This window comes from Neofelis nebulosa, chromosome 7 (assembly GCF_028018385.1).
Source record: "Neofelis nebulosa isolate mNeoNeb1 chromosome 7, mNeoNeb1.pri, whole genome shotgun sequence".
Taxonomy (NCBI): domain Eukaryota; kingdom Metazoa; phylum Chordata; class Mammalia; order Carnivora; family Felidae; genus Neofelis; species Neofelis nebulosa.
This window is the reverse complement of record NC_080788.1, coordinates 20,677,496-20,694,209: the sequence shown is the minus strand read 5'-3', so window position 1 is coordinate 20,694,209 and position 16,714 is coordinate 20,677,496. Positions and strand designations below refer to the sequence as shown.

General features: G+C 35.7%; 1 protein-coding gene across 9 annotated transcripts in view; it reads right to left on the bottom strand.

The window, feature by feature from the left end:
- TJP1 (tight junction protein 1) overlaps nucleotides 1-16,714 on the bottom strand; it is a 375,977-nt gene that overhangs the window by 78,334 nt on the left and 280,929 nt on the right. For all 9 annotated transcript variants that reach the window (XM_058736789.1, XM_058736790.1, XM_058736791.1 and 6 more), the window contains one exon: nucleotides 2,877-2,933. In XM_058736789.1, the coding sequence (XP_058592772.1) occupies nucleotides 2,877-2,933 (57 nt within the window). The remainder of the gene's footprint in view (nucleotides 1-2,876; nucleotides 2,934-16,714) is intronic.

The window sequence follows — 16,714 nt, the reverse complement described above, 5'->3', positions numbered from 1 at the left end:
TTAAAACTTATGCTCTGCAAAACACACTATTAAGAGAAGGAAAAAAGCAAGTTGTAGACTGGGAAAAATATGTGCAAAACAATATCTGATAAATAACTTGTACCTTGAATATATAAATAACTCTCAAAACTCAGTAACAACCTCAGTGCACCAAAGGACACAATCAACAGAGGGAAAGGCAATTCCTGGAATGAGAAAAAATATTTACAAGTCATATATCTGCTAAGGAGCTAATAATATTCAGAACATATAAAGAATTCCTAAAACTCAACAACTAAAAACAAATAACCCAATTAAAAAATGGGCAAAGAACTTGAATGGATGGTAATTTTATGTGTATTTTACTGCAACCAATACAAAAACAAACAAAAACCCCCATAATACCTCAATATTAAGAAAACAAACAACCCTATTAAAAGTGGGCAAAGGATTTAAATATATTTTACCAAAGAAAATATATGGATGACAAGCATACAGACCTTAATGTCCTTAGTAGTCTTTAGAGAAATGCAAACTAAAACCACAATGACAAACAAACTACACAACTATTAGAATGGCTAAAGTTAGGGGGGCAAAAAAACCCTGATAATATCAAGTGTTGACAAGGATACAAAAGCAACAGAACTCTTATACACAGCCAATGGAGATGCAAAATGGTACAGACTATTTGGTGGTTTCTCGTAAATGTTCACTTACCATAAGACTCAGAGCAAGCCCATTCCTAAATATTTACCCAAGAGAAATGAAAAGTTATGTTCATACAAAAACCTGTACACTATACAGAATTATAACCACAAAAAACTGCAAAATATCCAAATAATTCTACATCCATACAATGGAATAATACTCAAGCAATAAGGAACTAAAAATAATGGCAACAAGAGAAACTACTGATAAAAGCAACGTCATGGAGAAATCACAAATGCATTAGGCTTAGAGTATAAGAGGTAAATGCTGAGAGTATAAGAAGCTAGTCTTAGAAGACTATATATTGTATGAAATCATTTACATGACTATATGGAAAAAAACCACACCAGTGGCTACCAAGTGCCGGGGGAGGGGAACAAAGTTGATGACAAATGGGTACAAGAGAAAAGTTTCAGGTGATGGGACAGTTCCGTATTTTGGTTGTGCTGGTGCTTACATGACTATACGAATTTATCAAACAGAGAACTGTACACAGAGGATAAATTTTACTATATGCAAATTATACCAATAAAAGCAATAAAGGTGTTAAGAAAATGTAATGTGATAAAATAAAATACATAATACAAAATTATATCACAACCAAACACTTATAAGGTATGAAGTTATTTTATAACATGTTTAATCTGACTTAAAAATGCTACCTAATAGCACATTTCAAACAGAGCGGCCATATTTCAACCTTAACAATTAAAAGTTAAGGTTATTGTTACTTAAATGATTTCTTCTACCACTTAGGGAGACATAAAAAAAAAGTCAACCATATCTTATCTGAAATCAGTTTTTTAATAATTAATTTACCCATTATCTATTATGTTCAGATTCAAACATATACAAGATAATCAGGGGCAGAGTTCAGGAACTTAATTTACATACCCCTTTCTATTTTCCTAGTAATGGATACAGCTGGTAGAAACAGTAGTGTGAAGTATTTAAATATTCTCTAATCTCTTTCTATTCATTCTGAAGAGTTAAGCTCTTTTCAAAGCAGGACTGGGGAGAATTATGGAAGGCACTTCCTTCATGGTAAGCATAAATAGGTCCCATTAGCCCCATTTTAAACCTATGAAAACCCAGGCTCCAGCAGGGGGTTATTAGATCACTTACTCCTTTCTAAAAGAAAAGAGGAAGGAACTAGGATTCAAATTCAGAGCAGTCTCATTCAGACACAAAGCTCTTTTTCATTTTCTTTTTTTAAGTTTATTTATTTTGAGACAGAGACAGCCCAAGTGGGGGAAGGGCAGGGAGGGAGGGAGGGAGAGGGAGAGAAACGGGGGGGGGGGGGGGGAGGGGGAGGGGGAGGGGGAGAGAGAGAGAGAGAGAGAGAGAGAGAGAGAGAGAGAGAGAGAGAATGAGAGAATCCCAAACAGGCTTCATGCTGGCAGCACAGAGCCCAACAGGGGGCTCAAATTCAAGAAACCTTGAAATCATGACCTGAGCCGAAACCTAGAGTCAGATGCTCAATGGACTGGGCCACCCAGGTGCCCCCCTTGGTTTTTTTAATTTGGGAAAGAGAGAGTGCACATGCACCAGTGCAAGGAAGGAGGGAGAAAGAGAATCCCAAGGAGGTTCCATGTTCAACGTAGAGCCTGATGTGGAGCTCAATCCCATGACCCTGGGATCATGACCAAAATCAAAGATACTCAACTGACTGAGCCACCCAGGGGCCCCCAAAGCTCTTAATCTTACCCAGCTTACTGCTATTTGCTCTCTGTCCATCTGCAACTGCTTAAACAATAGCTTGGATCTACATGTTTCAAATCAAAAATATCTTTTAAGGTTTTATTACTCACACAATCTGGTTTGATTTTAACCCTATAATACCTGCACATATATTCAGAAAGTCTGAAGGAGTTTACAGTTTATATCAACATGCAATGTGTTTTATCTGATGATTCAAATTTTTAAAAATAAATCACTTACTTTCTCAAGTCAGGAATAAAATAAACCAAATATACAAATAATCACCAAAAGGATATATGAAAAAGTAATCATGTTCACCTCTAACCTTAATAAAGAATTTATTGCAACTCTAATTTTAAACAAAGGAATATAGAAAAGTTTTTTCCCCTTTCTTCTGACTTCCTGACATCTGGCTTTCCTCTATTGTTTTCCAAAGCTGCCAGTATCCTGAGTTATACACAGATTATTTACTGCAACAGAAAACTTACCCTGTGAAGCGTCACTGTGTGTTGTTCCCATATAGCTGTTTCCTCCATTGCTGTGTTCTGAGAAAGGAAAAGAAAAACGAATCATTTCTCTGTTAAGAAAATGTCTTTAATAAAGTGAGTGAGATAATCCAGCAAACAATTCGCACACTGAAATACCAAAATTCATGCTGTTAATATTAGATATTCTGAAAAGAGTTTAATAATTATGGAAGGCTTTTGTTTGCTTTTTGTTTTTGTTGTAAGAGACAGGAAACTACACACAGGAACTTCCTTTGTTTTTAACTTAATTTGGACAGATGCTGCTCTACATTCATTTCATGTCAGCTCAAACTGGCATTCAAGCTAATTCTGTAGTAACTTTATACTTAACATCAGATAGAAAAGAATAAAAGTTGGAATAGTACTATTTTAAAATATCTGATGACACATAAAACATTAAAAAGCATTGCGCAGTGTAACTGTGCAAAGGAAGGAAAAGTCAAATACTTTTTAACTCAGTAAGTATAAATATACATGTTACCGGAAACTAGATAAGACCATTAGATATGTTTGGACATTGGTTGCTTTAATATCACATAGTTAAACACTACTGCACCACCTAGTTTCAGTTTTGCTACAGAATTATCTTTTCAAGCTCTGGTTATAACCCTTAAGTAAAAAGAAAAAAAAAAAGTTTTTTCTAGTATATGTATCGTGGTCACACAAAACAAAAAAACAAATTAACTACAAAGTACCCCCAAGAATCACCATTAAATTAAACCAACACGCCTTCAATCCAGGTACTACTCAAACCACAGTGTAGCTCAGGCTCACCTCCTGTCAAGAACCTCTTAGTAAAGCGGGAAATAAGTTACTATTCAAGGCATTAGCACTAAAGAATTGAAAAAAAATTTCTTAGAAATTGGGTTAATTGCTCTTAGAGGCTTAAATAATTCAGTCTCTTTTAATGTTACCATTTTATGGAACTGGGGTTACTAAAAATATATTATATTTACAAACTTTTTTTTTTTTTAACAAAGTCCTTTCCAGAATTAACAAAAAGCTGGGTAGAAGGGGAGAATGCTGAGCATGACATTCTCAGAACATCACAGGTTACCCACTGTTAGAAATGCTGATTTCACAAGTGAGATCCGTCTTTTATCACACTGCTGTCATTTAGCATCGTGAGAATATGCCCATCAAGGTACCATGGACCCATTTCTCCTTTCCCACATCTTTAATCGAAGATTAATGCCACTTTAGAAAATGAATCCCTATAAGGAAAGCCTGTTTCCCTAAATTCAAAGCAACTAGATTAACTTTCCTGCCAGATGAAAAAAGAGGGAGAAAGGATCTCTCTGTTCACTCCCACAGATAAGAACTACCAACCTTACCAGAGTTTTGTTTCAATCTTCCAATCAAATGCAGCAAAACCTCCCTTTAATGAAACTCTGCTAGAAACAAAGCTGTTTTGTTTTTTCACAAAAACTGACCAGGATTTAATGTATTTAAAAAAATTCCTCCATCAATGTGAAGTAACGATGATAGGAGTAATTCTGCTAAACATCGAGAGTCCTACTGAAATATACATGATAAAAATATCTGCAATAATTGCCAGTTTGTCCAATCTTAGCTGACTTATTAAAAATGAGAACTGCTTGCATGGCTCTAAACTCATCTATTCTCAATCCACTTTAACCAGCAGCATTGCTTCAACTGCCTTTTCAATCCCTTTCATAACAGTGCAAAGGGAAAGTGATCTGACAACAGACAAGTACCTTGATAACATATTCTTTGGTATGAAGCAGCTTATCAACCTCCATATGATTTTAATCACCACAAGTTTTCCATTTTCCAAAAGAGTATTAATCAAACAAGGAATTCAATTAATGTTAAGGAGGGAAAAGCAGATTATGAAACAACATATATTGTTATTCTAATTTTAAACGTAAGTAGTAAAGGAGGCTGAAAAGACACAAAGTGTTAACACTGATCATCTTCAAAGTGAAGGGATTAGGAAGAACATTTTTCATTAGGTATTGTATCTTTTTGCTTTCCTTTCTTTATTCCCAATCAGAATAAACTGTCAGTGTATTTTAAACCACATTCACCAAATCCCCTTGGAAACTTCAAATATATTTATTAACTTTGTTTTAGGAAACCAAGTAATATTTAAGGAAATTATTTTGTTTTATTGTTAATTATAAAAAGTAGTTATTCAACTGTTGGTAAGGGATCTGTTGGTAAGGTCTTAATGTACAAGCCTGAAGAAAACTGCAGTAAGAGAAATTAATTTTGTTCAGATAAGGGAAAAACTAAAAATACTACAACAACTGTCTGGCATTCCAATCAAAATGATTTCTTTGGACGGATTAGAAAAGTACACATCTCAACTAACTCAATGGCTTCCCAAAAAAGGGTAGTAATCGCTCATTCTCTGTTAAAGCCAAACATAGCCTTATTAGCTTGATTTATCACAAGGGAGACGTATGCAATAGAGATTGAGACATTTAAAAAAGGTGATTAATCAGGCTCTTGACCAGCACATTAAACCAATTTAATCCACAATATGAATGAGTTATTATGCCTTGCCAATCCTACCACTTAAACCACAAAACAACAACAAAATGTAGTCCTAGTTTAAATCACGAAGCATGTCCTCTCCTCTCCACTCTCTAGCCTTTGGTTTCCTTCAGTGGCAGAAGCAGCCAAATTCTATCCATGTTTGTTTACATTACCAGGTAGACCTTACAAGGAGTTCTCAATGAACAGAGAAGAGGATAGATGAATGAATGGGTTTATGATAATGCAAATATAGTCAAATATAATGGAAGACTCTTATTTGTCAGGATTCAAGTATCCATTGCAAAATTCTTTTGACTTTACTATGTTCAAAAATAATAATAAAGTGGGCATGGGGGGGGTCTTACAGTAAATCACTCAAAATTGAAGGCTAAAAATGATATGAAACAGTTTTTATACTAATAAACACGACTTTCGTGCTGTTGGGTTTTTTTTGAGAAAGAGTGCACGTGTGCACACATCAGATGCACAAGTGGGGAAGAGGCAGAGAGAGAGAGGGAGAGAAAATCTTAATTAACCAGGCTCCACACTCAGCAGGAAGCCTGACATAGGGCTCAATCCCAGGACTCTGGGATCATGACTGAGCCCAAATCAAGAGTCAGATGCTTAACCCACTCTGCCACCCAGGCACCCCTATTAAACACTATTTTTGTAAGCGCTACTAAAAGAAAAAAAAAAGTTCACTAATAACAGAATTTTGATGCTTTAGAAAAAGGGGGACAGAAGGTTTCTTTTGTTAGAATACCTAAGAGTACCTTACATTTTCACTATGACCCCTTCTGTAGTGTTTTATCAAGTTCATCTATTACCTATACAAATACATGATGATTAAACTCAACATCCTTATTGTAAAGTTGCTTCTCATTTATTATTAAAAACAATGCAAAGCTGCATAACTTGGACATGGATCTTCTGAGAAATCTACAGTGTCATTCCCTGGGCTTTAGGAGACCAAAGAAAAAGTGTTACTCCTTTAAGCACAATACCAGCACTATTATTCCCTAGTAACCTGGAAAGATGCTGTTACACGGAAAATGAACTAGATGAGAAATACTGAGATCAGAGCCCAAATCTGCCATACTGGATAGGTGACCTCAGTTTTCCTTACCTATAAAATTAAAGAACTGGATGAAATTATCTCAAGTAAAAGGTTCTTTCTACCTCCAAAATTCTATTGGACTATAATTCTAATTGTAGTCCAATTATTCCAATTTCAAACTTGCCGCAAATTTAATTATTAGTGGAGTACTGCAGACATCAGGAGTGACTGCAAATTGTGACTACTGGATTCTGAGTTATGAGTACATTTCTAAGTCGGTATCAACTGACTAGAATCACAATTTCTGAAGAAGCGAAAAGCTGCATTTCAGAATTTGCCAAGAGTTTGTTTGGTTTCTTTGTTCTAAGATCCAGCTGGCAAAGACACTACTCAGATCACCAACTCTAAAGGGCTTCCTGCCAAAACTTCAGATCCCCATTCTAGGCAGTTTTGCTGTCCTTTAGGGATGATTACAGATTAAATGGGGAATAGACAGGAGGACACAAAAACTGACAAAACAAGATGAACCTATAACTGGGAGAAAACCAAATCCAAAACAATAAATAAGGCAACTATTCTACAAACGAAGGAAAAATCTTACTCCTTAACATTATCTAGATACATAGCAGGATTTATAGTCAGTTAAATTTTACTGCTATAGCTGTAATTTTAAAAGCAACCCATTCATTTATTCATTCATTCATTCATTCATTCATTCAACAAATATTTATCAGATATTCAAGTGGTGTGGAGGCCAAAAAATAGGTCCCTCTTCCTCTCTAAAGGGCTCAAGGAGAAAGTTTATAACACTACATACATGGTGTAGAAGAGAATGAAGATTCTGCCTTCTGTGAAGATCAGAGACAGGAGTCCCTGAGAAAACAATGTTCAAGTTCAAGCTTGGAGAATGATCAGGAAAAAAAAAAAAAACTGGGGAGACAAGTTTCAGAAGAAACATCACATCAGCAAGGTTGTTGATGCTGCACATAAAGTTGGCTGTGGGATGAAGAAAGGGTAAAAAGAGAAGTTGCAAAAGTTCCTTTACAACAGGCCTTGTAATATAATGCTAAGGACTCTAAGCTCAGTGGGAAAACACTAAGAAATTTCAGATAATCACATGACAGAGCCCAAACTCATTCTGAAGGCTGTGGAAGATGGATTTGAGGTAAGGAGACCAGTTAGAAAGTTAAGGTGTAAAGAGGGAGAAGCTAAAGATGGCCAACTGGCATCTTTAGATGGACAGCTGAGTGGAAAAGCAGGAAGAAGAAAAGATTATAAATTCAGTGTTAGACATCCTAAATGGAAGGTGCCTGTGGAAATACTGAAGCAGAGATATAGGCAATAGGAAGCTAAATATACAGGGCTGAAGATCAAGACTGAGATCGCGAGTAGATAAGGATCTAGAAGTAATCAACAAAGTAGTGTTGAAACCAAGAGAAAAGATCCAATTACGCAAGGACTAAGATGACCCTGTGGACTACATGTATTTGGGGGGGGGGGGGGGGAGGCGGGGACCAAAGGAACAGCCAATGAGGATAGAGGAAAACCAATGAGCTAACACAAAACATCATTTATTGCTCGGAGAGTACACCAAAACAAAATATAAAAATGGAAGCTATGACCTTTAAATATTAAATATATACCTAGACTAGTTTAGTCAGTACTATCTCTTAAATGAGGCAGCTGAACACTCTTGACAACTTGCTGTCCTCCATTAGGAAAATCAAGTAGTAAAGGAAGGTGCTCTCTCTGGAGTCCTGTGAACAGAGCTGCTACACTGAATTATTTCTGAATTCTTCTGCTCTCCAAAGTGTTTTTGTTTTGTTTTGAGTTATTTTCCACCCAAAAAAAAATGCAAGATCATCTACTGAGATCAGGCTGAGCCAGGAACTTAAAAAATACAACCTAAGTTTTAACGAATAAAACAGATAGATGACCCCTGACCTCTTTGGCCTTATCAATTAAGTATTTAATTTCAACTGTGATCACTGATATACAAATGAAATACAAAGAAAAAGACTAGAGTATGTGTTAAAAAATAGGGAAAATAAACATTTGGATTAATCTGAAGGGCTGTCATGTGAACTCTCAAAATAGAGATGTCCAAGAAGTAGTAAAAAATGTCTTTCAAGTAGTAAAAAAGACAAATCTAAAGCCAAATGAAGAGAGGTCTTGGAGACACTCAGGGATTCAACAAACTTCTCAAATACAAGTTAAGAATTTACGAAGCTTAAGAATTCAAATAATGATCAAAGTAAGAGTGCAGTCTCTCAACAGATGTTGACTTGGATGACAGTTGGAGGACAGTCTCCATAGAAAGGAAGAAAATTTAGTAGCTAACACCCAACTATACTCAACAAGAGTTAAATTTTCAAATACTTTATTTTGTCCACTCTTTGGTTGGCAACGTAGGGGACAAATGATGATAGATATGATTAGAAAACGTTAACAGCTAGAAGACATAAAGTATAAATGGAATTTTTTGGTTGATCAAAGTTGGAGGTCTCTGTAAAATATAAGTTTACAAATAAATCTTTGCCCTGTCCTAAGATCAATGTGAAAGGATATCAACTTAACTAAGTTACCATTATATGCACATTAAAAATGACAATTTCTCATCTGGGACAGTTACAGACACTCTAGAAAACTGTGAGTGCTTTCCAGTTATCAAAAATAAAACTATTTTTAGGTAGACATTTTCTAATGGCCTGAAGATGGACAAAAAGACTTTTCGAATTCTTTTCAGGTAGAAAGGGGAAAGGGACTGAAGTGGCAGGGAGGACTATGGAGTGATATTTCTAAGTGTATCTTTTTGTGTAACTCTGACTCTCAGAACCACAGTATTCTTTCTATAAATATATATCTATATGTATGTAAATATATACATATATATACACACACCCTTGCATATCAAAACAAAACAAAACACACACACATTAAAACACAGATATGGAGATATGGGAAATTATCCAAAATGGAATACAAATAATAACAAGTATGAATCTAACTGTATTATAAATGAATAATGTGATCACATGAAGAAAGCCAAGGAGAAAACACAAGTAAGAAACTGTAGTTTTAAAACAGTATCCTGAATGAATGCTGTAAAGCCAAAGACAAAAAGAATTGTATAGAAATTCTGTAGCCTAGTTAGTCTTTCTCCTGGAGGTATGGGTATAAGTTTGAAACTATTTTGTATGTATATCAGAAGTAAATCAAGAAGCAAATACACTGTAGATAATGAAAGCTGGATTTCTACTGCTGGGAGAAAAAAGTTATAAATAAGAAAAGGAGGAAGGTTATAAATAAGATTGGAATCTGAAGTATCAGGACAAACCCTTGGTTTTAGACATCTATACACACAGATACAGAAAGAGTCACGTACATATGCACAGATTACTATACATACATCTATTTCCTAGCTCTAGCTGCTGAAAGAGCCTAGAAGCAACCAAACAAAAACCTCCACTGCAATGAGCACAGCCACCATCATGAAGATCTAAATTTCTAAATATGATTCTCTAATAAAAGAAATCAGTAATCCTTGGGGAAGTGGTTGCTTTCAGGGTGAAAATATAAAATGAACCTCGAATATCATGTGATACCAGAAATTAAGGGACTGCCAAAAAAAAAAAAAAAAAAAAAAAAAAAGAAAGTTTGTCAAAAGAACACAGGAACCAATCTGAGGGAGCTTCTAATTCTAATGGCCAAATATAACTTGAGCAACCAAGTAAATAATGATACTATTCAATTTTAACCCATAGAAGAAAACAGATATCCTTGAGCCTATACCAATATAATCAAATAAATAAATAAGAAAGAGACAGCACTCCTTACAACGGAACTCCAATTAACAAATGGGGAAGGAAAAAGGTTAACAAAAATTACCATCAGCCAAACCCCACAAACTGTTGCAGATGAGATCCACCAATAGATGCTAAATTTAGTGGGTGAAAGTTTGAGAAGCAGCAGGATTAGCAGAGCCTCAAATTACCTCCTCCAAAATATTTATCAATTAAAAAAATATATAGTGACTTTACAAAGTGGAAAATTACCACCCTAACCTAGTGATCAAGGTAAACATCACCAATAATACATACTAACATTATAAACCACTTGATATGATGCACCAAGACCCATCAAGATTTTTATAGTGTTTTGCCAAAAATGCATCATCTCATTCTAATGGTAAGAAAGTATCAGACAGGGATGCCTGCCTGGCTCAGTCGGTAGAGTATGCAATTCTTGATCTCAGATTGTGAGTGCAAGCCCCACCTTGGGTATGGAGCATTCTTAAGAAGAATAAAAATAAGAAGAATAAAGGTTAAAAAAAAAAAAAAAAAAAGATTGGGTGCCTAGGTAGCTCAGTTGGCTGAGTGTCCAACTCTTAATTTCAGCTCAGGTCATGATCCCAGGGTCGTGGGATTGAACCCTGTTGGGCTCTGCATTGAGCATGAAGCCTTGCTAGAGATTCACTCTCTCCCTCTGCTCCTCTGCCCCTGTCCCCTGCTCCTGCGCTCTAAAATTAATTAATTAACTAATTAATTAATTTAATAAAAGAAAATATCAGGCAAAGCAAATTGAGGGGCATTCTACAAAATAATAAATCAATTCTCTCCAAAAATATAAAGGTCATAAAACACAGTGGGAAGACTGAGAGTCTGTTGCAGATTCCAAGACACCAACAAGAACTAAATGCAATGTGGAATCCTGAAACAAAGAGGAAAAGCTGGCAATAGTTGAGTACAGTCTGCAGTTTGGTTAATATTATTTTATTATTTTATCAATATTAATTTCTTATCCTTGATAACTGTTCTATGGTTATATAAAACATATAGGATGAGGGATTATAAGCAAATCAATATTTTTAAAGCTTTTCTCTAACATTAGTTCAAAACAAAAAAACTTTAAAAAATCTTTTTGGTTTCTAAAGATATATGAGAAAACATGATACACAACAAAGCACTCAATGAAAAACAGACCAAATTAGCAGATTCAACAGGTCACATTTCTTTAAAATTAGCCTTCTTCCTTCACCTTAAACCCTCAAACTGCTTTAAACGAGTCACAAAAAGTCTAAGGCAAAAAGGTGACAAGCTGTGTTTCAACTGCTAAGACTTCCTTAGGCACACTCCATCAGGGCACTCCCTCCTGTTTCTAATAAAATCAGGCATCTCCAGGCCAAAAATCTTACCACTGAACTGGGCAACAGTAACTGATCAAAGTTCAACAGAAACGGAGTAAATACATCAGTTTTAATGCAAGCCACTTAGGTAAACTTAGGACTTTTCCCATACACAACAAAGAGCAACATCATTTATTTTCATGTAAAACTGAGTTTTTAAAGTAACATTAATTTGCAGACGCATAAGAGTTTAATAAACTTGATCTGTTGTCAAAAAATAAAAAATAACCTGCTAATATCTATATATCCAACACAGTGTTCATATCCAGAATACACAAAGAATTCTTATCAATAAAGACAGCCTAATAGAACAGAATTGCTAAGGGCTTACAACATTCACTCAATGTAATATTATATAGCCATGAAATGAATAAACTACAATTATACAAACCAATATGAATGAATCGTACAATGTTGTTCAATGTTGAACAAAAGAAGCCAGACATAAGAACACATACAATATGTTTTCATTTGACTGTAATAACAGGTTAAAACAACAACAACAACAACAAACAAACAAAAAAACCAAAACACTGCAAAAGAAAAACTCCCAGGGGGTAACTGGCCCTATCAGTTAAAGAGCTCTTAATTACTTAAGACATACTACAAGGCTTCTATAATTAAAAGTGTGGTACTGGTGCATGATTAGACATATAGACCAGTGGAATAAAATGGAACATCCAGAAATAGAGCTCAAAGTAAATAATGGCAAATTAGGATATGAGAAAGGTAACCTGTCAAATCGCTGGTATAAAGGATGTCACTTATTAATAGTGTTGGAAAAACTGGGCAGTCATTTAGGAAAAAACATAAAATTAGATCTATATCTCATCGTGCATAAGAATAAACTCCAAAAGAATTATGGATCTAAATGTAAAAAATAAAACCATAAAGTACTAGAAGAAAACTTAAATGAATTCCTGTTGTTTTTTTTTTTAAAGGGAGAGAATGTGAGTAGGGGAGAGGGGCAGTGGGGTGGGGGTGGGGGGGATCTCAAGCAGGTTCCACATGGGGATCGATCCCACAACCCTGGATGATGATGACATGACAAGAGTCAGACACTCAACTGACTGTCAAGCCACCCAGGCACCCTTCAAGTGAATTATTTAAGGCTGGTGTAGGGAAAGGCTTTCTAACCATAACTAAAAGTTCTTAGGAAATAAAATAACCCTGGGTACATAAAAAAAGCCCACATGACCAAAACACACACACACACACACACACACACACACACACACACACAAAACACCATAACCAGTCTTAAGACAAGGTACAGCCTGGTAGAAAATATTTGCAAAATATACCTCAAAGGGCCAATATCTCTAATATGTAAAGAAAGAAATGCAGAAAAAAAGAAACATTTTAAAAAAGGAAAAAAAAATACTTCACACAAAAATATTAAAATGGTCCTCAAATATTTGAAAAAATGTTCAAACTCACTCAAAGAGAAATGCATATTAAAATAACTCCAAGATACCATTTTTCACCTATCAAACTGGCAAAAATATAAAACATATGACAACACAGTCTGTTCACAGGACTGTGGGGATACAGACTTTCTCTTACATTTCTAATGGGAATTAGTATTGCCTTTCTGGAAGGAATTTGGCAATACCTAACAAAACTAACACTTACTTTTTGACCCAGAGATTCTACTTCTACAATACACCTCCAACAATGCGAATAGACATATGTACAAGGTCATTCATTGCAGCAACGTTTGTTGTTGCAAATACGTATCAGCAACACCTAAATGACTATATATGGGCTAGTAAATGAAAAAATTATGGTATATCCATACAATGGGAGTATTGGCAGCTATAAGAAATGGTGATCTCTATGAACTGATATGGGCATACCTTTAAGTGAACAAAGTACAAGAATATCTATAGTATGCTACCCTTCGTGTAAGAAAGAAGGTAATATAAGATTATGCACATGTACTTGCTCCTCTGTGAAAAAGAAATATAGAAATGATAAACCAGAAACTAAAGGAACTACCTTACACGGTTAAGTGGGAAAGGGGTGGGAAGGAAAAGAAAATGGGTTTGGGGTTGTAGGAATGAGGAAGAATTAACACTCCTGTGCATATATTTTTGTACAGCTTTGAACTATAGTAATGTTTCACATACCCCAAAATAATAAATAATTAAAATCAACAAGGATGGTCATGGAGGTGGGACCCAAAATAGAATACACAGAGTTAACAAATAAACCTATTCCATGTGGTGCCTGGGTGGCTCAGTCGGCTGAGGGTCTGACTCCTGGTTTTGGCTCAGGTCATGATCTCATGGTTTGTGGGATCGAGCCCTGCATCAGACTCTGCGCTGAGAGCACGGAGCCTACTTGGGATTCTCTCTTTCTCTTTCTCTCTCTCTCTCTCTCTCCCCCCCCACCCCTCACTTGCTCTAAATAAAATAAATAAACTCAAAAAATAAATAAACCCATTTCAAATGAATACCACAACTGAAAAGGATGGGGAAAAAACTAACCTATGTGTCTGTCTAGTTGTGACTGCTGAAAGGAACAACCACTGCCGTACCAATTGGACATACAGATCCAGGTATCTAAATTCCATTCTCCAATAAAAGAATCAGGTCTTCTTGTATAAGTGAGAGAAGCCAGGGTTAGGGTAGGGAAAATACAACATAAATCATGTACCAAAAAAATAATAAGTGGGGAGCCTGGGTGTCTCAGTCGGTTGAGCGACCGACTTCAGCTCAGGTCATGATCTCGCCGTCCGTGAGTTCGAGCCCTGTGTCCTGACAGCTCAGAGCCTGGAGCCTGTTTCAGATTCTGTGTCTCCCTCTCTCTGACCCTCCCCTGTTCATGCTCTGTCTCTCCCTGTCTCAAAAATAAATAAAACGTTTAAAAAAATTAAAAAATAAATAAAAAATAAAAAGTGCTCAAAACAGGACTTCCAATGGCCAAAGCTGTTAACAATACGAGCAACAAAATAAGTAATAATAATAATACATTGTAACCCATGGAATAAATTATCTATGAATGCATACTGATAAATAATCAAATAAATAAATGAAGGGGCAACTCTTCTTTACAGAGGAATTCCAATTAATAAATGAAGAGAGAATAAAAGAAGTAGACCAGACATACTTTCTCCTGACACTTTCTCCACTGAGAAAGACAAGCCATTATGTCTGTGGTAGTCTTGTCAAAACCGCACAACCTCAATCAAATCATGAGACATCATCGCATAAACCCAAATTGAAACATTCTAAAAAATAAATGACCAGTGTTCACTGAAAGTGTCAAGGTTGTGAAAGACAAGGAAAGAGAAACTGAAGGTACTATCATAGTTAAAATGATAATGTTTTTGGTATATGCATGAAATAAAACGTTAAATTAACTTCATCTGTTTTTTTTTAAGTTTTTATCTATTTATTTATTTTGAGAAAGAGAAAGAAAAAGCATGCACACACACGTGTGTGAGTGGGGTAAAGGGCAGCAGGGGAGAGGAGAGAGAGAGGGAATCCCAAGCAGGCTCCCCACTGTAAGCACAGAGCCTGATGTGGGGCTTGATCTCACAAACTGTGAGATCATGACCCGAGCTGAAATCAAGAGTCAGATGCTCAACAGACTGAGCCACCCAGACACCCCTTAACTTCACTTCACCTGTTTAACTTCTTGATGTGGCTAATAAAAATTTTATTTTACCTGTGTGGCTCACATATTTCTATTAGAACTGCTCTAGCTATATCACCAAGTAATAAACACAGAGGGCAGAGAAACATTGTAACCACTGTGGGGAAGCAAGCATCAAAATCCAGATTAAGAAATTCTAAGAGGACAAACAAAACTGTTCCTCACCAATAAAACTACAAGAAGGACGGGGAAGATAAAGACCAAGAGACATGGGGGGTACCTTACAGTCTAAGATTATCAGTAGATATACCAAACAACCACAACAGGAGGACCTTGTTTGGATCCTGATTTTTTAAAAATATATTTAAAAAGGAAAGTTCGTATTTTTAACAATTGGAAACTTTACATTGACTAAACACTGGATTTTGGATTTAGAATTTATTTTTAAAGTGTGACAATAGTCATATACTTCTTTTTTAAAGAATTCTTATCTTTTAGAGATATATACTCAATAATGATGAAAAGACAAGTCTGGTATTTTCTTCAAAATAATGGGGGAGTGAGGATACAATGCATTGGAAGGATAAATGAACTAACACTGGCCATAATTTGATAACTACCTGGTGATGGTGATGTGGGGATTCTTTATACTCTTCATCTACTTTTGAATGGTTTTGAAATTTTTCCACTTTAAAAAAAGAAGATAACTTCAGGGGACTAGAATTTTTTTTAAGTTTTTAGTTAAATTCCAGTTAACATATAGTGTAAACTATAGCGTATAGTTTCCGGTGTCCAATACAGTGGTTCAACAATTCCATGCAACACCTGGTGCTCATCACAACAAAGGGCCCTTCCTAATCTCCACCACCTACTTCACCCATCCCCCCATCTACCTCCCCTCTGGTAACTATCAATTCTCTATGGTTAAGAGTCCGTTTCTTAGTCATTTTTTCCTTTGCACATTTGTTTTGTTTCTTAAACTTCACATGAGTGAAATTATGTGTCTGTCTTTCTCTGGTTTATTTCACTTAGTCCCATCCGTGCCATCGCAAATGGTAAGATTTCATTCTTTTTATGGCTGAGTAATATTCCACTGGATATATATGGGCTGTTTCCATAATTTGGCTATGATAGATAATGCTGCCATAAACATCAGGGTGCAGGTATCCCTTTGAATTAGTATTTTTGTATTCTTTAGGTATATAAATACTTAGTAGTGCAACTGCTGGATTGGAGGGTAGTTCTATTTTCCACTTTCTGAGGAGCCTCCAATACTGTTTTCCAAAGTGGCTGTACCAATTTGTGTTCCCACCAACTGTACAAAAGGGTTCTTTCTCCTTTCTTCACATCCTCCCCAACACGTGTTATTTCTTGTGTTGTGGAGTTTAGCCATTCTGACAGGTATGAGGCATTATCCCATTGTAGTTTTCATTTGCATTTCTGATGATC